Source organism: Tursiops truncatus, chromosome 16 (assembly GCF_011762595.2).
Source record: "Tursiops truncatus isolate mTurTru1 chromosome 16, mTurTru1.mat.Y, whole genome shotgun sequence".
NCBI classification, from domain to species: Eukaryota; Metazoa; Chordata; class Mammalia; order Artiodactyla; family Delphinidae; genus Tursiops; species Tursiops truncatus.
The window spans coordinates 30,867,148-30,889,643 of NC_047049.1; the positions used below are offsets into that span (position 1 = coordinate 30,867,148).

The 22,496-nt window shown below is 43.1% G+C and overlaps 1 protein-coding gene across 1 annotated transcript in view; it reads left to right on the forward strand.

Moving 5' to 3' along the window:
• TLL2 (tolloid like 2) overlaps positions 1-22,496 on the forward strand; it is a 129,564-nt gene that overhangs the window by 56,918 nt on the left and 50,150 nt on the right. Inside the window, exons 3-5 of the mRNA XM_019939865.3 lie at positions 5,661-5,738; positions 18,621-18,776; positions 20,659-20,776. Coding sequence (XP_019795424.1) covers positions 5,661-5,738; positions 18,621-18,776; positions 20,659-20,776 — 352 coding nt within the window. The remainder of the gene's footprint in view (positions 1-5,660; positions 5,739-18,620; positions 18,777-20,658; positions 20,777-22,496) is intronic.

Here is a 22,496-nt window from a genome sequence, read left to right on the forward strand (position 1 = left end):
TGGCAGTTATGGGGCTTCCCTGGTGGCGCAGTGGTTAAGAATCCACCTGCCAGTGCAGGGAACACGGGTTCAAGCCCTGGTCCAGGAAGATTCCACATGCCATGGAGCAAATAAGCCCGTGCGCGACAACTACCGAGCCTGCGCTCTAGAGCCCGCGAACCACAACTACTGAGCCTGTGTGCCACAACTACTGAAGCCCACGCGCCTAGAGCCCGTGCTCCGCAACAAGAGAAGCCACCGCAATGAGAGAGCGCCCGTGCACGGCAACAAAGACCCAATGCAGCGAAAAATAAATACATAAATAAATAAATTAAAAGAAAAAAAGAAAACTGAGGGCCAAGTAACGTTAGGCTCTAAGAATGAGACAGAAGGAATAATTACTATAAGGTTTTGTTTATTAATTATATTCATGAATATTAATTCATAGTCACTATGAATAATCATATATTCAAATGAACAGTATTGATCCAAGGCTGTCTTTTCGGGCTTTGGAAAAGCCCATCCCTTTCTACCTAGATGTCTTTGGGTGTATGTAGTTAATATTTCATTAATTATGTAGAGGGGCGTTGTGTGTACATCAATGTCTCATATGATGCATATAATTAAGCCACTTTTTGTTGGGAGCGGAAGAAAATTGGGCTTTCCCAAAGAAAAGCAGCTTGCTCCCAAAGTTGCTAACAGATTGCTTCTTAATTGAACTTGGGAGGTGAATTATATGGTGAATTAGAAAAAAGAACAACTCTGAATTTAGTGAATTGTTCCATAAAGGAAACTGTGGGATTGAATTGCAAATGCTGGATAGAAACATTTCAGCCTGGCCCCATGCATCACGGGCTGCTGACCTCTGCATGAACAGGCCTGGAGCTCTCTTTTCAAGGCCTGGAGGGCATTCTTTCCCAGAGACCAGCTGTAAGCCTGGGTTTCTTATGCAAAGGAGACGTTTGAATAAGCCCCTGTGACTAATGAAATCTACGGGGTCTTTGCATAGCCTCTCACTGAAGAGGTAATTAACCAAAGATCAAATATGGGCATATATATGTATTTTTTCAAATATTTTTTGTCTTGCAGTTACACCCAAGGAAAAAGATATCCCTACACCCTGAATACTCCCTGCCCCCATTGCCCCCAATCTTTGTCTGCATCAGACTATATTTCTCTCTTCCTTGTTCTGCGTGCTTATGGCTGCAGTTATAGCCACAGTCACACCTGTCTTATTTGCTTGCTTTTACTGAAATGGAGCAACACATTCCATTGATTTAGATGTGAGAAATGACTTTTCTTAGTACTTGATGTCTGTCTTCAGCTCCACATCTTCCATTCCTGGTGAGCTGGGGAGGAAGGAGGTTAGTTTTAAGAAAACATCATGAGTTGAGGCTACCTCTTACAGGGTTCTCTAAGTAGAGAATCTCAAGTTCGGCTGCACCTTAGAATCACCTGGGGAGCTTTTTAAAATCCCAAGGCCCAGGCCAATCGAATAAGAACCTCCGGGGGTGGGATGCAGGCCTCAGTACTTTTCTAAAAAGCTTCCCAAGATGATCCCGAAGTGTAGCGAAGGTTGAAAGCCATTGTTCCAAGAATATCTACTTCCCTCCCTCCATAAGCTGAAAAAGACAAACTTTTCCGTCAGTGATGATGAGTTAGAAATGAGTGGGTTTTCTCTGTAAGCACTGTCTACCTGACTCATCCATCTGTCTATCCATCCATTCATCCATCAATCACATATTTTATTTATTGCCAGGCACAGTGCTGGGTGTTTACTGTTGGACAAGGCAAGGTCCCTTTCTTCAGGATGCTAAAAACTAAACTAGGGGATCAGCTGAGTAGACAGGAGATCCCAATTACTTGTGGCAAGGGATGTGAAAAGGCCCAGGGTGCTGGTAACACAGAGGAGGGGGCTTCTAACCCAAGAGGAGCAATGAGGCTTCCCAGAGGAAGTGGTGTTCAAGCTGAGCCTTGCAGGTCCAGTAGGATTTGGCCAGATGAAGAGGTGGGTGTGGCAGAGGAAGGCGCATCAACAAGAGGAGAATGGAAATCCAAGAGGACCGTGAGGAGCTTAGGTGGCTGAGCACAGAGTGGGAGTGGGGGAGTAGCAGGAAGCCCTGAGGTACCGGCTGGAGGAAGCCAGCAGGGCCATATCACAGGGGTGGGCCTCATGGGTCATGTTAGGGCTTAGAATTCATCCCGAGGGCAGTGGGAAACCTTGGCAGGGTTTTCATCAGGGGAGTGGCCAAATCACATTCACTCCAGGTAGATCCCAGGCTCAGCTGTACTAGAAGCATGCGATTTGCTGCCCTTTGGAGAAATGACGAGAGCTGCCAGTCTCTTGCTGGTAAGGGTGACAGAGAAGGGATGTGTGTTCTTAATTGCTGTGACCCCAGTCTCATCAGTGGCTTTCCCTTGGGAATAGACAGCCACCACCACCACCACCCCCCCGCAAGACATCCCACTTGTTCTCCTGTTCTTTCTGGGTCTGAGGCTGAGGGAAGGAGCACAGATCTGGGGAGGTCCGCCAGGACCCACCTTCAGCTTCTCCATTACTAACCATCTCTGTACCTTCAGGACAGGCAAGTCACTTCACCTCTTGGAACCTTGTTTCCACATCTGTGAGACGAGGATGTTTGTGGCTCTTTTGTCGCTGAGTCTTCATGAGGCTAGAATTACAAAACTCTGCGTTTAGCACTGTTCCCAGCACATGGTCAGCACCGTAATTGGCACACAGTAAACACTGATTCCTTCCCCACCTCCATCTGCTAGGGGGCCCCTGGTCTCCCCCCAGCTCCAGAGCTTTGCTCCCATTGTAACCCCAAGGGCCAGGGGGCCAAGGGAATCAGAAGTCCTCATCCCCCCACCTCCTCTGCCTGCTGCAAAGCTGAATATCAATCTCTCGCAGCCATCGCTCCCTCAACCACAGCTTCCAGCTAACCTTGAACCAGGCTGTGCTCAGGTATCCTTACAGGTCTTTTTTTTTTTTTTTTTTTTTTGTAGGAGCCAAGCAGGTCTAAACTTTCCAACCCTCCATGATGGACTGGTGCTTTGCAGAACCTCCTTTCAAATCCCAGCTCCTGTGTTCCCCTCCTGTTCGCTACTAATAACCCGGATCATATTCAGAGCCAGTGCAGTTACAAAACCCTTTCACGTCCTCTGGCTCCCATCTAGATCTCTCAGAATAAAAGCCAAAATCCTGAAAATGGCCTGCAAGGTCCCCCAGGAGCTGACCCCCCCAGACCCTCCACTGCTCACTGACCTCATCACCTATTATTCTTTCCCTGGCTCATTCCATTCCAGTCATACCCACCTCCATACTGTCAAGCACATTCCCACCCCAGGGCCTTTGCACCTGCTGTCCCCTCAGTTGGAATGCTCTTCCCCAGATATCTGCAGACCCTCTCCCTCACTTTCTTCAGGCTTCTGCTTTTCTGCCTTGTATGAAATGGCAATCCTTCACCCCTAGCATTCACTGTTCCCCTCGCCCTTATTTATTTTCTTCATAGCGCTTGTCAACAACCGACTTATATATTTAGTCACCTGTTTGTTTATCATTTTCTCCTCTACCCTCCACCAGAATATAATTTCCATGAGGTCAGGGTAGAGTTTGTTCAGTGTCATATCCTGAGCAGCAGAAACAGCATCTGGCATGCAGCAGGTGTCGGATGAACATTTGTTGAATGAGCAAATGCCTAAACAAACCATTACCTCATTCGGAACTTGGAACAGCCCATTTGACAGATGAAAAGTACTAACACCCAAGGTCTCATCCTCAGTTACACAGGGAGTGAAGACTAAGCTAGTCCGGGAGCCTTGGCCTCAGGCTCTCCTTCAGTCTGCACAGGGCACATTCCTCTGCTGGCCAGTGATTTTCATACCATCAGGATTTCCCCTGACCTTTAGCCCTAGAGGAAATGATATCGCAACTGGAAGAATACCCAGAGGGCTGGGAGCTGGCAGCGAACGCCCCGGCAGCTGCAGGGAGTGTGTTAGTGGATTCTGACTTGGCCAGAAAGGCAGCGGACGAGCAGGATGAAGGCATGTAAAAATATCTGCGCGCGCCTGGTCCACCGCCAGTGTCAGTCACCAGAGGGAGAGAGGTGGTCTGCATGTCAGGAGTTGGGATGCAGGACCACAGGGCTGTCTTCCGTGGTTGTCAGGGGCCAGGGCATTGGGTTCCATGTTTGGGACCCTTCCTTGAGCACCTCTGGAAGCCTGTGACCTATGGAGCACAGGAAATATCATCGGGCTTCTGACCAGGAGACTGTCCTGAGCCCTCAGCTTCCTTTACGGGCTGGCAACCCGGGGCTGATCATTTTGAATCTCAGTTTTCTCCTCTGTAAAATGGGGTTACACTTCTGCTACAGAGTGTTTTCATCAAGGTCAAAGGGGAGATGGGGAAACTGCTTTGTAAGCTGCAGATTTCTAAACAAATGCAAGAAATATTTTGCACGAGTAGATTGTCCTGTAGGTGCTTTGGTGTGGTTTCACGTGTATGATAGTCTCTCCTGGACACAGGCTTTGTCCTCAAATCTGCTCCCTGGTGTCCCGACCCACCCAGCTGCTCAACTGCCAAATGTAGGCATCATTCGGGACCCCCTCAGTCCCTCATATCTAAGCCATCAGCCTCTCCTGTTGCTGTGCCTCCAACTATATTCTTAATATCCCTGAGGATCCAGCCTCCCTCTCTCCACCACGGTCAGCCCCTCCACATGGCAAGCTCATTCCCAATCCAGATTCTTTCCTGATCCTCCTTCAGCTGGGACCCGCTGGCCCGGATCTCTGTGTGGCTGGCTCCTTCTTGTCTTCCAAGTCTCAACCCAACTGTCACCTCCCTAAAGGGCCTTCTCTGACCGCTTTCTAAGCAGCTGCTCCAGGCCGCGTTACCACATACTGCGTTTGATCTTCAGAGCATTTTCTGAACCTGCAATCATCTTATTCCTTTATTTTCTTACCTACCATTTACTGTCCAACTGCCCATTTGGAACTTAGGCACTGTCTGTCCTGTTCACTGCTGAATCCCTGCTGCCCGGGACTGTACCTGGTTCACAGTAGGTCTAATAATAGATGGTGATAGACCATCTTCCTGGTGGGGACAGATGTGAATCTGGTTTCTAGCAAACGAGTACGTGCATCACTGCCCTTGACTGAGGCAGTGTCGGCAGAGTCTGATTTATAAAGTAAGCAGAGCAATTTCTAAAAGGAGACTCACACCCCAAAGAGGAAACCAGGATGCCTGTATAAGCCAAGGCAGCAGCAACTGTCACATCACATATTTAGGAGTGGCACTGGTGACGTCTCCCTGCATCCCGTGCGGGGGACTCCAGAACTTGAGAGTGTCCGGTTTGCGTTGGGCTTTCTCAGGGAGTTGGGGGTTAGGAAGCTGACTTTGGGATTCGCCTGTTAACTTTATATGTTTCACTCCAAGTGCCCTTGAACTGATCGAGGAGGCTACATTTATAATTTCTGAAGTATGTTCATGGTTATAAGAAAGCAAGTTCTTTTTGGCCTGAGCATCGAGTAGGGGCCCAGTCATCCTTTGTTAACAGATCTTTACTGACCCACTGGTGATTCTGAGCATCCCCCAGGTGACCAGGTTTGTTCCCTCATCTCATGGTGCTGGTGCAAAGAAGGCTGGTGCGTCCTCACGTTTCTTTTCTTCTTTGTTCCTTTAGGTGGGCTTGGAGAGCAGCCATCTGAGAGCTGGTCGAATGCTACAGCCACGAATACCAGCAGTGAGGAAGCTAGAGAGGGTAATGTGAGGCCCCACCAGGCCTTGGGGTACTCTTTGTTTTTCAGTTGTTGTAAATTTCACATAACCTAGAATTTACCATTTTAACCATTTTAATGTGTACCATTTCGGGGCATTAAGTACATATACAATGTCGTACCACCATCACCACTATCTAGTTCCAGTCGCACCCATTTCCCTCCCCCATCCCTGATCCTGGCTTTGGGAACCTCTTATTGTACCTTTTACTTCAATCTTAGTGAACTAGAAGCAGTGAAGTCTGTGAATGAGGGGGCAGTGAGGCCTTTTGTTGAGTGGGGTGGGCCGTCTGCCAGAGAAAGGTATAAGGGTGGTATTTGGTTGCTCGGGGACTGGATGGCCTCCAGTTAGACTCTGCAGTCTGGGCGTGACTTTTCTCTGTAGCCCTTGGCTGGCGAGCTGAAGGCCCGGAGGACGGAGAGGAGGGATGACGGGGCTTTGGGAACCAGGGGTCTGACAGAATGAGTGGGCCTGGGAAGCAAGGAAGGGAGCTAAAGCTGGGGTGGGGACTGGGAGGCAGGTGTAGACTAGAGACCCCGTGGACAGTTGCGGGGGGGCTGTCTGTGGCAGAGGCCTGCCTGGAGGTACCACCTCTGCCTGTCTGCACACCAGCGCCCAGACGCGCATGCGCTCTCAGAGATTCTAGTGGAGATTATGGGAGGCACCTCACTGGAAGCATCTTGGTTTTGGAGAAGGTTTTCCTGTTCAGAAGCTGTGCTGGAGGAGAAGGGCTGCTGGGCTTCTGTCCAGCCTGCATCCTGCAGGAATCAGGGCTTGTTGCCGACAAGGGCATTCCTTCTATTGATACATAAAATTAACGCAGAGCAAAATGAATCATTTTTAAAATGCCAGAATCCTGTGTTTCAGGGATGTTTCTGTAGAGGTGAAGTACAAACCATTATTCACTTCATTTTATGTTCTTTCTTTAATGTTATTTTATATTTTACACACACAATATATATATAACTTCACAGTAATGTACAGATGTGATGATATCATCATATACTTTTCTTAGTGTTGTTTTTTTTTCTTTTCCCTTTAATTTGGCTTCCTCCTTCACTTCTTTTTTCCACATGTTACCCCTCTACTCTTCCCCAGGTAATGCATGCTAATAACTTTGTTTTCACCCTTTCATATTTTTCTCCATGCACATATGTTCACATATACACTGATGCAGAGATGTATACATATGCATACATAAACATACATATAAACACATAAACATATATACAGATATGTTTTGTCCTTTTTTTTAAGAAGGGATCATATTTGATACGTGTTTTTTATGCATTATGCTTTTCTCACTCATCAGTACCTCATGGAAAACCCCTCCAAGACACTTGTATAACTTCAATTTATTCTTTTGAATAGTTGCAAAATATTCCTGGTATGAATGGGCCATAATTTATTCAATCCTTCTTTTATCAGTTAATAATAACTTCAAGTTTTTGCCATCATAAACAATGTTGCAGTAAAATACCTGAATATAGAGCCTTACACACTTAGTATGTTTTAAATAGATGTTGCTAAAATGCATTTCAAAAGGTGTAAGTGTGCTCCTTTCACCATGTCCTCCCTGGTACTAGGTATTATCAGTGTTTTTAATAATGGAAACGATAGCTTATTATTAGTTAATTTGTATTTCTCTGACTCCTGGTGACTTTCAGCGTCTTTTCCTACCTTTGTCAGTGATTTGGGGGTGCACTTCTGTGACTCGCTTCTTCCTGTCCTTGGCCCATTTTCCTGTTGGCTTGCTGATCCCCTCTCAGCAGTCTGATCTCCTTTAGAGAGAGGCAGACTCTTCCACTCACAATCCCCACCACCACCATTTGACAAACGTGCATCTGATTTTAAGTCGCACCAAGTATTGCTGGGACCGTGCGCAGGGCCCCTTTAAAATCTGTATTTTTCTGCTTTGCTTTCTCAAAGGTATTTTGACTTAGGCGTTTTCAGGCTCCCAGTCACCTGGTAAAATCCGTGTCACTTCATTTTGGCCGCAGATGACCAGCACTTAGTGGTGAAAATGGACACAGGGTGTGAGGATGAAACCAGAAGGATTTGCCATTACCCTTCAGTGATGTAGATGCCACACCTAATTTTTCCTTCACGATTTAAGTGATTTATTATGGCGTGAAAACCACCCCCAAACTTAGTGACTTCAAACTGTGATTTGTTATCTCTCATGATTCTGTGCATTGACTGGGCTGTCGGGGGTGGTTCTTTGGCTGACGTCAGCTGGGGTCACTCACTTGATTACATTCATCTAGCAGCTGGGCTGGGCCGAGAGGGCCAAAAAAAGCTTTAGTCACATGTTTGGTGCCTCACTGTGCCTCCACGTGCTGTCTTTCCACATGGACCTTCACCATTTAGTTGTCTAAGGATTTTTTATAGCATGGTGGCTGGCTTGCCAGAGAGAGGAGACAGAAGCCACCCGTCCACTTAAGGCATGGACTCTGAATGCTACTTCTGCCACATTCTATTGGTCAAAACAAGCCAAAGGGCCAGCTCAGCTTCAAGGAAAAGAAAATAGATTCCACCCCTTAATGTGAGAAGTGGCATGAACTTACAGGGATGAGAGCTGTGGCCATATTTGGAGACCATCTACTGCCTTCCCTCCCTGCATCTTTCCTGCTCACCAGCAATAGCTATTGTCAGAATTTTTAATATTAATATTTACTGGTTTTTTGGGCATCATATTACCCAACCAAATAAACTTGAACAGTCAGACACACTTGGGTTTGCATCCCAGCAAGCCACTTAGTAGTTACAACCTTGGATAAGTTATCCAGCTCTTCATCTAAGGTTTGGAGAGAATTAGAAACAATATTTATGCAAAGCTCATCGCCATGTGTCTGGAACTTAAAAGGTACCCAATGAGTGTAGCTCTTCCCCTTCTCTCTCTCCACCTTCACCTCCAAGAATTAGATTATCCAGCACGAAAAGTGCATTGTCCACCTCTGGACTGGGATTTCACAGCTGTTTAACAGCTGCACAGAAACACCATTAAGGAAGACAGGAAGGAATAAGGCTCCCGCAGCCCATTACAATTCTGCCTCTGGTTGGGTTGTACACGGTACTCACACGGCGACGAGAGATCTTCTTGGGTGTCTTGAGGAGGATGATGACAGCACTGCCCCACCCATGCCGCACACCCCTGCAGCTGGCTACATCCATAGTCTGCAGCCCCTCAAATGATCCTGGTGTGTTTCAAGAGGATAATGTCAAGGTTAGGCCAGTCCTTTCACTCTGTATTACAGCAGCAGACGAGCAGGTCTTTAAGCATCCAGGGTGAGCCTGAGGAGGAAGGAGACCCCCAAGGTGAGGTGAAGGCCATCCCTTCTAGCTTGTTCCCCCAGCCTTCCCATCTGTCCCTCCAGGACACTGTCAGGTGCCAGCCTGGGTGTCTCTTGTTTTTGTTTGAATTAAAGATAAGGCAAGTTGTGTCAATCTCAGATTCCCCTTTAATCACAACCCACCCCGCTTCCGCCACCCCCAGAAAAAGGGACTGCCCAAGCAGGAGAAAGGATCTGAGGGAAGCCCCTGGTCGGCTGGCTGCAGGACCAGGTGTATTTCCTGGTATTATGTTGCTCCCCTCAGCCCTGATGGCGGGGATTTGTGCTTCCAGCTTTGGGGAGGTCTGGGGGGCCTTGGGGAATTGCTCACTCGGCACCCCTTGGCAGACTGGTCTGAGGAGCCTTCCTACCCTGGAGATGAGAGCTCAGCATGCATTTCGGGGCCGATAATGGGATTAATGAAATGGAGTGTGTAACCGTTCCTCAAATGAAGCTGCGACTGTTTTGGTAGAGCCTGATTTCCAGAACCATATTCATAAAAGAGAATGGACCTTTCACTTTCTGTAGCAGTCCCTAAGGGCTCTGTGCTGCAGCAAATAATAATGGAATCAGGTTGCACCAGAGAGCAGGGATCCCTCAAACTTGGGCACAGAGCCTCACCTGACCCCTGAATGTCACTTATGTCAGCATATCTGGGTGTAACCATTGAACCTGACTTTAGGCATTCTTTCTAGCCTGTCCCCAAATGCAGATGTGATGGTGATAACTGCAGCTCTCGTCGAGCCCTTACACAGCAGACGTTTGATGTTCATTGCCTGGTTCCATGCCCATGACATCACCATGCAGCAGGAAGGAGATCTCAGGGGACAGTGGCTCATCTAGAGCCACACAGGTAGTGAATGGCAGCATTTACCTTGAGCCTAAGTCCCCCTGACCCTGAATCTCTTGCTCTTAATCTTTGGGCTACATCAGTGGTTCTCACACTTCCTTATGCATCCGGATCACCTGGGGAGCCTGAAAAAGCACAGATGCCTTGACAGTCCTCTAGGCCAATTGAGTCCCAATCTCAGGGCAGGGGGGCGGACACCAGAATTTTTTAAAAGCTTCCTGATTGAGTCCAATGTGCAGCCAGGTTTGGGAACCATCGTGCAGAATAATCCACAGTCTCCCCCTTTACTGAGCCTTTCAAGATCGCCACAGGCAAGGTGCGAATTTGCCCATCACCCGTGGGGTGAGGGTTATGCAGGTGGCTGGACTGTCAGGGTGTTTACTTCCAGTGTAGGAGGGACCGGTTGACTAATCGAAAATCCGCAGTTCCTTGCTTGAGGAGGCTGTGCCATTTATAATACGGCTGTGCCTTCAGCTGGAAACGGAACATCGAATAGCTATGGCGGATTTTCAGAGAGGATAGGGTACACTCCCAGAGCCAGAGAATTTAAATGGACTTCATCCCCAGCCCACCCCGCCCCCAGCATGTTAAATCCCTTCAGACACCCCTGAAGGGAGTCCTCCTCTGCATTTGCTCCTCTTCAGATGCAGGCCTCTTGGACCATAATAAATAATTACATCCTTCTATTGGGACTCCAATTCCAGATAGTAGTAATCCAAGAAAATCCAATAATGACAGTTGCATTAAGATCCTTCTTCCAGGCTAAGCAGAACATCTGTTTAGACATATTTTTAATCGGCAAATGCTTCCTGTGTTGAGTCCTCAGCAAATTAAATTTCTCACTGGACCGAGGGGGAAGCTGTCATTCAATAACCCATCTCTGGAAATTACACCCCAGTCTCTCTCCAGGTGCACTTAAGATTTTCCCATGCTGACTCGGCTGCACCAGGCCCTAACATTACTGGCTCACATGTGTATATAGCACAGCTTCTCTGAGAAACATTGGATTTCTTAGTGTTAGTCCCTCAGATAGAGAAGTATTGATATTTTTGCCCATTCTCCAAAGGAGAGTTGGCGGCGGAGGAAAATTAAGAGACTTGTTGAAAACCGTATGGGAAATAACAAACTTCCACTTGCTACATCACTGCCTGTGATTACTTAAGACAGGATTCTCAGGATTTAAACATTAAGGACTTCAGGGCTGCCAACATTTTGGAGAGGTTTCTGCTGCAGAATTGTTTGGACTGTTGGGTTGTTTATTTTTAGAATAACTCATCCATTCTTTAACTAATTAATTCAAAATCCAAGAGCACCGAATGCTTACCACCAGCCAGACACTGTGCTGGGTGTGAATAGAGTGGTGAATGAGCCAACCACAGTCCCTGCCCCCATGGAGCTTCCAGTCTACTGGGGCAACTCACATTTGAAATCTGGATGCAATTTGTAGTCCTGGGCTGGGAGAGCAAGTTAGAATATCTGTAGAGACCAAGCAGGTAATGTCAATGGGTGAAATGCCTGGATGGGACCCTGAGGAGTGGGAGATAGATTCTAGCAACCAGGAAAACGTGTACCCTGACTGTAGAGAGCAGGTGCTACTTAACTGCTATGGGTTGTAAATGATAGAAGATGGGCCCACTGTTGCCAGATCTTTCCATTTTTAAAGAAAAACTAGAAAATCTGGATTTTTATGTGAAATTCCTTGATTTTTAAAAGTTGGCTTCTCAAATGAGAAGCCAACTTTGTTTTTAAACAAAACAAAACAAAAACCCAAAGTGTAGGCCAAAAGCATCCAGGCCAAACAAAACACATCTGTGGGTTGGGTTTATCCCAAGAGCTGCAAGTGTGTGACTTCTGATCTAGAAATTCTAGCAGTAAAACAATTATGTTCAGGCTTAAAAATGTGTTATATGCCAACTTTCTTGTTCTGGCAACTGAACTGGCAGGGACCCCTTTTACAAACATAGAACTACTGGAAAAAAATATAACCTTCCTCTTACTCCAAATTAAAAATACAGAGTTAAGCTCAAAGAAAAGATAGGGAAATTGTCATTATCAGAAAAGAACAGGGAACATAAACCCATGAAACTAAGCTTCAGATGGTGGCAAAACTGTGCAGAGGGCACTGAGACTGGGCCAGGATTTGGGGTACTGAGGGCTGGTGGTTTTTTTATGCCCATGTAACAGCTATATAGGTTCAGGATTTGTGGCCGTGGCCTTGGAGACTGAGATCTTGCATAAAGTGAACTCCTTCAAAGGGCTTCCTAATCATTAAAAAAGAAAGAGAGAGAGAGAGAGAGAGAGAGAGAGAGAGAGAGAGAGAGAGAGAGAGAAAGAGAGAGAAAGAAAGAAGAAAGAAAGAAAAAACAAAGAAAGAAAGAAAAGAAAAGACTAGAAAAACTCTGTCCAGTGGCTGAAAGAAGGGACAAGAAATCTTGCTATCTTTCCTAGGTTCTAAGTGGGGGTAAAAACATATCTTCTATGAGAAACTGAATCCCAAAGCCTGTTCCTGAGACAGGTATAAGTTCTCAAATTTCATTTCCTATGTATGGAAACCATAAACTTAGAAATTAACATAAAAATTGATCTAGGACCCATAGAATCCCAAGAGCCCTGAAAAAATGAAAATCAGGATCACACTCATTGCTGAGGGCATATGAGACTCTTGCAGAAAGGAATAACCCTCCCCCACAAAATGAACTTTAACTAAAAACATTAGAAACACAAAAAGTTAATCCATGAAGGATAATCAACAGAGACAATAACTTGGAGAATTAGTACCCCAAGATGCAGAAATAATAGAAGAATCTGTGTGAGATTAAATAGGTATACATAAAATGACTAAAGAGCCAATGGGAGAATTTGAAACTATTGTGAGGGAAAAAAAGAACAGATCAATTTAGAAGCTACTAAATAGGGCTTTTGGTAATGATAACTGCATTTATTGAAACTGGAATGGGATAAATAGTATATTGAACACAACTGAAGAGAGAATTATTGAAATAGAAAATAGATCTGAGGGGGAGGAGCTTCAAGATGGCGGAAGAGTAAGACGTGCAGTTCACCTTCCTCCCCATAAATACATCAGAAATACACCTACATGTGGAACAACTCCTGCAGAACACCTACTGAATGCTGCAGAAGACCTCAGACCTCCCAAAAGGCAATAAACTCCCCACGTACCTCGGTAGGGCAAAACAAAAAAGAAAAAAGAGAGACAAAAGAATAAGAATGGGACCTGCACCAGTGGGAGGGAGCTGTGAAGGAGGAAAGGTTTCCACACACTAGGAAGCCCCTTCATGGGCAGAGACTGCGGGTGGCGGAGAGGGGAAGCTCTGGAGCCACGGAGGAGAGCGCAGCCACAGGGGTGCGGAGGGCAAAGTGTAGAGATTCCCACACAGAGGATTGGTGTGGACCAGCACTCACCAGCCCGAGAGGCTTGTCTGCTCACCTGCTGGGGCGGGCGGGGGCTGGGAGCTGAGGCTCGGGCTTCGGAGGTAATCACAGATTGCCAACAAACACATGAAAGGATGCTCAACATCACTAGTCATGCAAATCAAAACTACAATGAGGTATCACCTCACACCAGTCACAATGGCCATCATCAAAAAATCTACAAACAATAAATGCTGGAGAGGGTGTGGAGAAAAGGGAATGCTTTTGCACTGTTGGTGGGAATGTAAATTGATACAGCCACTATGGAGAACAGTATGGAGGTTCCTTAAAAAACTAAAAATAGAAGTACCATATGACCCAGCAATCCCACTACTGGGCATATACCCTGAGTAAACCATAATTCAAAAAGACATGTACCACGATGTTCATTGCAGCACAATTTATAATAGCCAGGACATGGAAGAAACCTAAGTTGATCATCGACTGATGAATTGATAAAGAAGATGTGGCACATATATACAATGGAATATTACTAAGCCATAAAAAAATGAAATTGACTTATTTGTAGTGAGGTGGATGGACCTAGAGTCTGTCATATAGAGTGAAGTAAGTCAGAAAGAGAGAAACAAATACCGTGTGCTAACACATATATATGGAATCTAAAAAAAAGAAAAAATGGTTCTGAAGAACCTAGGGACAGGACAGGAATAAAGATGCAGATGTAGAGAATGGACTTAAGGACACGAGGAAGGGGGAAGGGTAAGCTGGGACGAAGTGAGAGAGTAGCATGGACATATATACACTACCAAATGTAAAATCGATAGCTAACGGGAAGCTGCCACATAGCACAGGGAGATCAGCTCAGTGCTTTGTGACCACGTAGAGGGATGGGATAGGGAGGGTGGGAGGAAACACAAGAGGGAGGAGATATGGGGATATATGTATATGTATGGCTGATTCACTTTGTTATAAAGCAGAAACTAACACACCATTTTAGAGCAATTGTACTCCAATAAAGATGTTAAAAAAACAAACAAACAGAAAACCAAAGTAGTTCTAGAAGTTGTAGACACTGTAATAAGGCAAGAAAAAGAAATTAAAGGCATACAAATTGGAAAGGAAGAAATAAAACTGTTCTGATTTCCAAATGACATGTTTGTCTATGTAGAAGATCTCAAGGAATCTACCACAAACAAACAACTCCTAGAACTAATTAGTGAGTTTAAGAAGATGGCAGAATACAAGACCAAAACACAAAAAAATGCTTATATTTCTAATAATTAATGTGCAGAAACCAAAATTAAAAACACAATACCATTTATAATCACTCAACAAAAATGAAATACACTTTAAAAAACATGTATAATATTTGTGTACTGAAAATTACACAATGCTGGTGAAAGAAATAAAGACCTACATAAATGGAGAGAAATACCATGTCCATGGATTGGAAGGAAGACTCAATATAATAAAGATGCCATTTCTCTCCAAATTGATCTGTAGTTTTAATGTAATTCCCATTAAAATCTCAACATTTTTTTTTGTAGACATAGATAAGCTTACCCTAAAATTTATATGGAAAGACACAAAATTCATATGGAAACATAGCTAAAACAATGGAAAAGAAGTCTAAAATGAGAGTAATCACTCTGCCTGATATTAAGGCTTACTACAGGCCTTCCTCAGTATCCCTGGGAGATTGGTTTCAGGACCCTTCATGGATACCAAAATCTGTGGATGCTTAAACACCTTATATAAAATGGCATAGTATTTACATATAAACTATGCACATCCTCCCAAATACTTCAAATCATCTCCAGATTACTTTTAATACCTAATGCATTGTAAATGCTACATGTTTGCTGGTGCATGGCAAATTCAAGTTTTGCTTTTTGGAACTCTCTGGAATTAAAAATATACTTTTGATCCACAGTTGGTTGAATCTCCAATGTTAAACCCAGGGGTATGGAGGACTGACTGTATATAATTACAGTAATAAGACAGTGTTATATTACCAGAGGGATAAACACATTGATCAATGGAACATAATAGAGAACCCAGAAATAAACTCTATTACTATATGACCCAGCATATTGGGTATTTATCTCAGAGAAATAAAAATCTTCACAAAAACACCTGTTCATGAATATTCATAACAGGTTTGTTTGTAAGAGCTGGAAACAACCCAGATGTCCTTCAACAGGTAAATGGTTAAACAAACTGTGTACTACTCAACAATAAAAGGAAACGATTGATACATGCAACAACTTGGATGAATCTCCAGGGAATTGCACTGAGTGAGAAAAGCCAATTCCCAAAGGTTATACATTGTAGGATTCCATTTAAATAATATTCTTCAAATGAAAACATTTTTGCAATGGAGAACAGATTAGTGGTTGAGAGTGTAGGGATGGGTTGGGAGGGAGGGGAAGGGAGGTGGATGTGATTTTAAAATGACAATATGAGGGATCCTTATGGTGATGGAACTATTCAGTATCTTGAATGTGGTGGTAGATACACAAACCTATACATGTTATAAAACTGTGTAGAACTAGACACACACACACACACACAAGTATACATAATGGTGGGGAAATCTGAATGAGATCAGTAGATGTCCATATCCCAGTTGTAATAATGTACTATAGTTTCATAAAATGTTTCTATTGGGGGAAACAGAGTAAAGGGTATAAAAAGTCTCTCAGTATTATTTCTTGCAACTTCATGTAGATCTACAATTATCTCAAAAATTTTTCAATTTACAAAAACTATTTCATATACAGTAAAAAAGTAATATTAACCTCAACATTATGACCATTGCAAAACTTGTTTTATTGTTTCTCGTGGGAAATGTATTGCTCACAGAATAACACCTATTGAATGACTCATTTAAAACAAAACACATAATTACACAAAAAGATTGAAAATATGTAGATGCAGAAAAGTTATATGAGGCAAATACTAATCAAAATAAAACTGGCACAGCAATATTAATATCAGTCAAAATAATCTTCATTATGGATGAACATTATTACAGATAAAGAAGGTATTTAATGATGAAAGAAGCAATTTAGCTGGAACATTTAACGATCCTTAACTTGTCTTATTTAACCAGCATAGCCTTGAACAATATGAAGGAAAAATTAAAAATAAAGGAGAAGATGACAGTTCACGGGCTTAGTTCTCAAGGTTGTTTAAAACACTTTTCTCGGTAGCAGATACGCTAAGGAGCCAAAAACATTTGTAAGTAGAATATTTGAACAACATATGTAGCACCCTTCAACCATCAATTTTGGAAACTGATGCACATTATTGCAAGGTTATAAGGAATATTTATAAAAACAATCACATAGTGGGCTACAAAGCAAGGCTCAAAACAACAAAGAATTGATACCTTGGAGCATGGGCCACCATCCATGGCCAGAAGGCCAAATCCAGCCTGCCATCTGTTTTTGCAAATAAAATGTTATTGGAACACAGCCATACCCATTCATTTACACAGTGTCTACGGCTGCTTTCACACTATAATAGCAGAGTTGGGTAGTTGCAATAGAGACTATATTAACCACAAAACTTAAAATATGTACTATCTGGCTTATTACAGAAAAAGTTTGCTGACCTGTGCCTTGGAGAATAGGTCCTTGGAACACAAAGCAATGTTAGACATCAGTAACACACACAGAGAGACAAATGTTTAGAAATTAAAAATCACACCTCTAAATAATCCAAGGATCAAAGAACAAAGTCCAAATGGAACTTACAGAATATATCAAAGTCTAACATTGAAATGTACATGTCAAAAGATGGGATGCAGGCAAAGAGGAACTCAGAGAAATTTTAGTATTAAAATGGTAATATTAGAATGTAAGAAAGATTGAAAATTAATGTGCCAAACATTCAACTCAAGAAGCTAGAAAAGGATGGCCGATTGATTTGTTACAAAGGTGCCAGGACAGTTCCATGGGGGAAAAACTAGTCTTTTCATCCAACAGTGCTAGTACAACTGGATATTGCATACAAAAGAATGAAATTAGACCCCTACCTCACACCATATACAAAAATTAACTCAAAATGATTGAAGAGCTAAATACAAGAGCGAAAAGTATAGAACTAAACATAGATATAAATCATTATGAGTTTGGATTAAGCTGTACAGGTACACCTCAGAAATATTGTAGGTTCGCTTCCAGACTACCGCAATAAAATGAATATGGCAATAAAGTGAGTTGCACAAATTTTTTGGTTTCTCACTGCATATAAAAGTTATGTTTACAATATACTGTAGTTTATTAAGTATGCAAAGGCATTATGTCTGAAAAAATAATGTACATACCTTAATTTAAAAATACTGCTAAAAAATGTTAACCATCACCTGACAATTCAGGGTTACCAAAAACCTTCATTTTGTAAAAAACACACAGTAAAGTGAAGCACAATTAAACAGGGTATGCCTGTAATTTATTATATATGATACAAAAAGGCAACAAAAAAAATGCATAGATTGGACTTCATCAAAATTAAAAACTTTTTTTTTTTTTTTTGTGGTACGCGGGCCTCTCACCGCTGTGGCCTCTCCCGTTGCGGAGCACAGGCTCCGGACGCGCAGGCTCAGCGGCCATGGCTCACGGGCCCAGCCGCTCCGCGGCACGTGGGATCTTCCCGGGCCGGGGCACGAACCCGCGTCCCCTGCATCGGCAGGCGGACTCCCAACCACTGCGCCACCAGGGAAGCCCAAAATTAAAAACTTTTGTGCTTCAAAGGACAGTATCATAAAAATGAAAAGACAATCTATAGAATAGAAGAAAATATTTGCAGATCATATATCTGATAAGGGTCTGGTATCCAGAATATATAAAGAATAATTATAACACAACAATAAAAAAACAACACAATTAAGAAATGGACAAAAGATTTGAATAGACATTTCTCCAAAGACGATATACGAATGACTAGTAAGCACACGAAGAGACATTCAACATCATTAGTCATTAGGGAAATGTAAATCAGAACCGCAATGAGATGCCACCCACTTCACACCCATTAGGATGGCTGTAATCAAAAAGATTGATGATAACAAGTGTTGACGAGGATGTGGAGACACTGGAACCCTGATGCTTTGCTGGTGGGAATGTAAAATGTTGCAGCTCCTTTGGAAAATAGTCTGATAGTCCTCTAAAAGGTTAAACATAGAATTACTATATGCCCCAACAATTCCACTCTTTGGCAAATACCCAAGAGAACTGAAAATATATGTCCACACAAAGTAAATGGCATCATGACTCTCTTGCAGATGGCAAGGAGAATGCTATGCTTCCACAGAGCCCTGGGACCTTGCATGCTGGAGCTGAGACCTTCTCTCCCCGGGTCCGAAGAGCTACAACCTCAAGGACAGAGAGGATATGGCCAGGAGGGGTCATCCCCTATGTCATTGGAGGGAACTTCACCGGTCAGTAGCTCCAAATGAGGCCTGGTTTGGGGCTGGATGATTTGTCTTCCTAGGTGGGCAAAGTCCTCCCAGGAAAGACTTCGGTGGGATGGAACAGACGCCGGAGCCATAGCAGTCCCCCTGCTGAAGCTCCCTCTTGCCCACAGGGTCTAGTGCAATCGACCTCAGGAAACTGCAGTCTCTGTTGGTACTATGTCCTCAAAAGTGGTCACCTGGTCCCTGAGGCTTCATGCAGGTGGTGACCCTATGACCCTGGTGGAGTCCCCGCCCTCCTTCCTGACAGCATCCATGCCCTTGGTTCCGTTGCACTCCCATGGCATTAACCCAGGGCCACCAGTGCCAGATCCTTAATTAGATGCTGGTGATAAAAATATGACTAAGATGTCATCCTGCTCTCAAGGGGCCCTCAGCCCTAATAAGAGAGAGAGAGATGTGTTCCTAAAGGATTAAAATGTGGGAATTGTCATCAGCTACTAACTTTTGTTCCTTGGTGTCTTAACCGTGTTCTTTCAGATCTGGTGTGCTTTTCTGGCCAAAGATTTATATAATCTTCTTCCAAATTAACTAATTTTATATAGAGAACTTTGTTTACACGGAGATATTTGTTATTAGTAGGATTGCCATTTTGGTGAGTAATTGCTCTATAAACAATTTTAACTAAAAGTATCAAGATGTCACTTGACACTTGGATGGCTAAGTTACTCTTTCTTCTATATGTATGTTTTGGGGGGACATTATGACACCACACCCGCATCTTCTACACTATGATGGGAGCCTCCCAATGGTTCGTTGGTTTGTTTTTTGCAACGAAGTCTTTCTAGAATTCAGACCCAATCCCCAACCATCCTGTGCACTTCCCAAACAACTATTTTTCTAGATCCTTCTCATTGCTTCTAGCAAAATCAAAATACAGTAGTATTATTTATTTCAGACTGATAGATTTTGAAAAGAATACTTATTGACTAGATGAAACTATCAGCCTAGAGTTTACTTTATTCTTGCTCCCAATTTACTTACTGCTTTTCCAATTTCTAATCAGGGAAATATGAAGAAAGGTTCAGAGGAAGTATGAAATTCATCTGTTTTCAAAGGACTTGCAGAAAATTAGGCTCAAGGATACCCCAGCAAGACTAAGTGAGAGAGTGGCATGGACATATATACACTACCAAATGTAAAATAGATAGCTAGTGGGAAGCAGCCGCATAGCACAGGGAGATCAGCTCGGTGCTTTGTGTCCACCTAGAGGGGTGGGATAGGGAGGGTGGGAGGGAGACATAAGAGGGAGGAGATATGGGGATATATGTATATGTATAGCTGATTCCCTTTGTTATACAGCAGAAACTAACACACCATTGTAAAGCAATTATACTCCAATAAAGATGTTAAAAAAAGAATGATACAACAGGATTATTATATTTGAAAAAAAAGGAACCCCCAGCAAACACTGAACCCCAATGCAAAAGTAGCATGAATGTACATGCAAATAGAATTTATAGAGCATACGGGAATACCGTCCTATAGGTATAAAATAGAATGAAGGGGTGGAACGCAGTGCTGGTGATTTACTTCAAGAGCCTAAAATTGCCAAATTGAATAACCTGAGTAACATTTTTTAAAATTTAGAAAAGTACTTTCAATACAAAGGAAAAGTTGGGAAGCTGGGGACATTTTGAAAAATCTATTTTTACCCTCTCTCCCAATTCACAAACTCCTACTCTCTAGGTTTTGGTCATTCAGGAAAGTTTTATTGTATTCTTAGCTAGGGAAATCCTTAGTCCTAGCTCATTTTTATTCTGGGGCACCCAGATGAGCTTTTTTTGATCATTAGAACATGCTTTGTTGTCAGCCAGCATCTAAGGAAGGTATGGACCTGTCATTTCAGGAAGCCAGAGAGCCATTTTTAAGCAGGCCATGAGACACTGGGAAAAGCACACCTGTGTGACCTTCATAGAGAGGACGGATGAAGAAAGCTTTATTGTGTTCAGTTACAGAACCTGTGGGTAAGTGAAAGCAAGTTCACCTCAGTGGAATCTGAGGCAGACAAGTCAGATGGCTCATGAGTCTTGAATTTTCTCTCTGAAACAAAGTGTTTCCAATGTGCTGTAATATATAGAAGCCCAGCATTTGTCAGAAACTCTTCTTGCCCTCAGTGAACTCACAATCCAGGGACAAAGTAGGTAGGTCAAGAGGAAAACTCCAGAATGACAAGGTGTCTGTATCTTCTGTCATGGGAGCAGTTGAAGGAATTGGGAGTGTTTCATACAAAGTGGTTCTGAACCACCTTGGGGCCAGTGATTCCACTGAGAATCTGATGAAGCTATGGGCTCCCTCATTATGGATGTACATATATGCAAAATTCTTCATGTAATTTTGTGGGCTCCATGGGCTTACAGACTTCCTCCAGAAAACATAACAAATAATAAGATGACTGGATTATGACTATCTGTTATGCCAATAAATGTAAGTGTGATATACTCTCCTATTGAAAGGAAAAGTTTCCCATATTAGTTCAAAAACTTAAACCCAACTACATGCTGTATACATGAGATGACTACTGAAGAAAATGATCCAGAAAGGTTTAAAAGTAAAAGGTAAGAAGGCATACAGGCAAATACCAACAAAAATAAAGCTGGGATCACAATTCTAGTTGTAGACAGGCTTTTTTGTTGTTGTTTTTTAAGTCAGAAAGTACTAAAAAAAAAAAATGGTGAGACACTTTATAATGAGAAAGAATTCAAACTACGGTGAGAATATAACAGTCATAAATCTTTATGCACCAAATAGCATAGCATTAAGAGTCATAAAAGAAGCGCCAGGGGTTTCAAGGGTAAATTGAGAGAAACACCAGCAGCAGAGGACTTTATTTCATGTCTGTGAACCCAAGTAGGTCAATGTCAAGTTGACCAAAAAATAAGTAGAGATTTGTAGAGGACTGGAAGAATGTAATTAGTAGAGTTGATCCTGTGGATCAGATTCTATAACGTGATAACACATTTTTTAAATGCCTACTGAATGTTTATAGACATTGTCCATCTGTTAAGTATTAACAACACCTCAATGGGCTTCCCTGGTGGCGCGGTGGTTGAGAGTCCGCCTGCCGATGCAGGGGACACGGGTTCGTGCCCCGGTCCGGGAAGATCCCACATGCCGCGGAGCGGCTGGGCCCGTGAGCCATGGCCGCTGAGCCTGCGCGTCCGGAGCCTCTGCTCTGCACCGGGAGAGGTCACAACGCTGAGAGGCCCGCGTACCGGAAAAAAAAAAAAAAAAAAAGAACACCTCAATGAATTCTAAAAGGCAGAGATAACATTAAAATATTCTCTGATTGCAAAGCAGTGAAACTGGACATAACATAATAACAACAAAAGATAGAATAAATACTCCTGCATTACCTGGTAAGTTAAAAGTTCCCTTTTTTTACAACTCTTAGGTCATAAAGAAATCAGGATTAAAATGATAAGAAGTCTAGATAAATGAAAGCCCTACAATTCAGAATTGAAGAGATCTGGGTAAAGCTACGTCCATAAGAAAACCCACAGCCTCAGATATCCACATCACTAAGAATGACAATGAAATATTCAATTCAAAGACATAAGCAAAATAAATAAATACATAAAACCCACCACCACGACAAAACAAACCTAGTGAGAGCAGAAGAAAATGGACAAGGTAACACATTATAGGACTGATAAATTGAAGAGTAAATTCTTTGAATAAACAAAC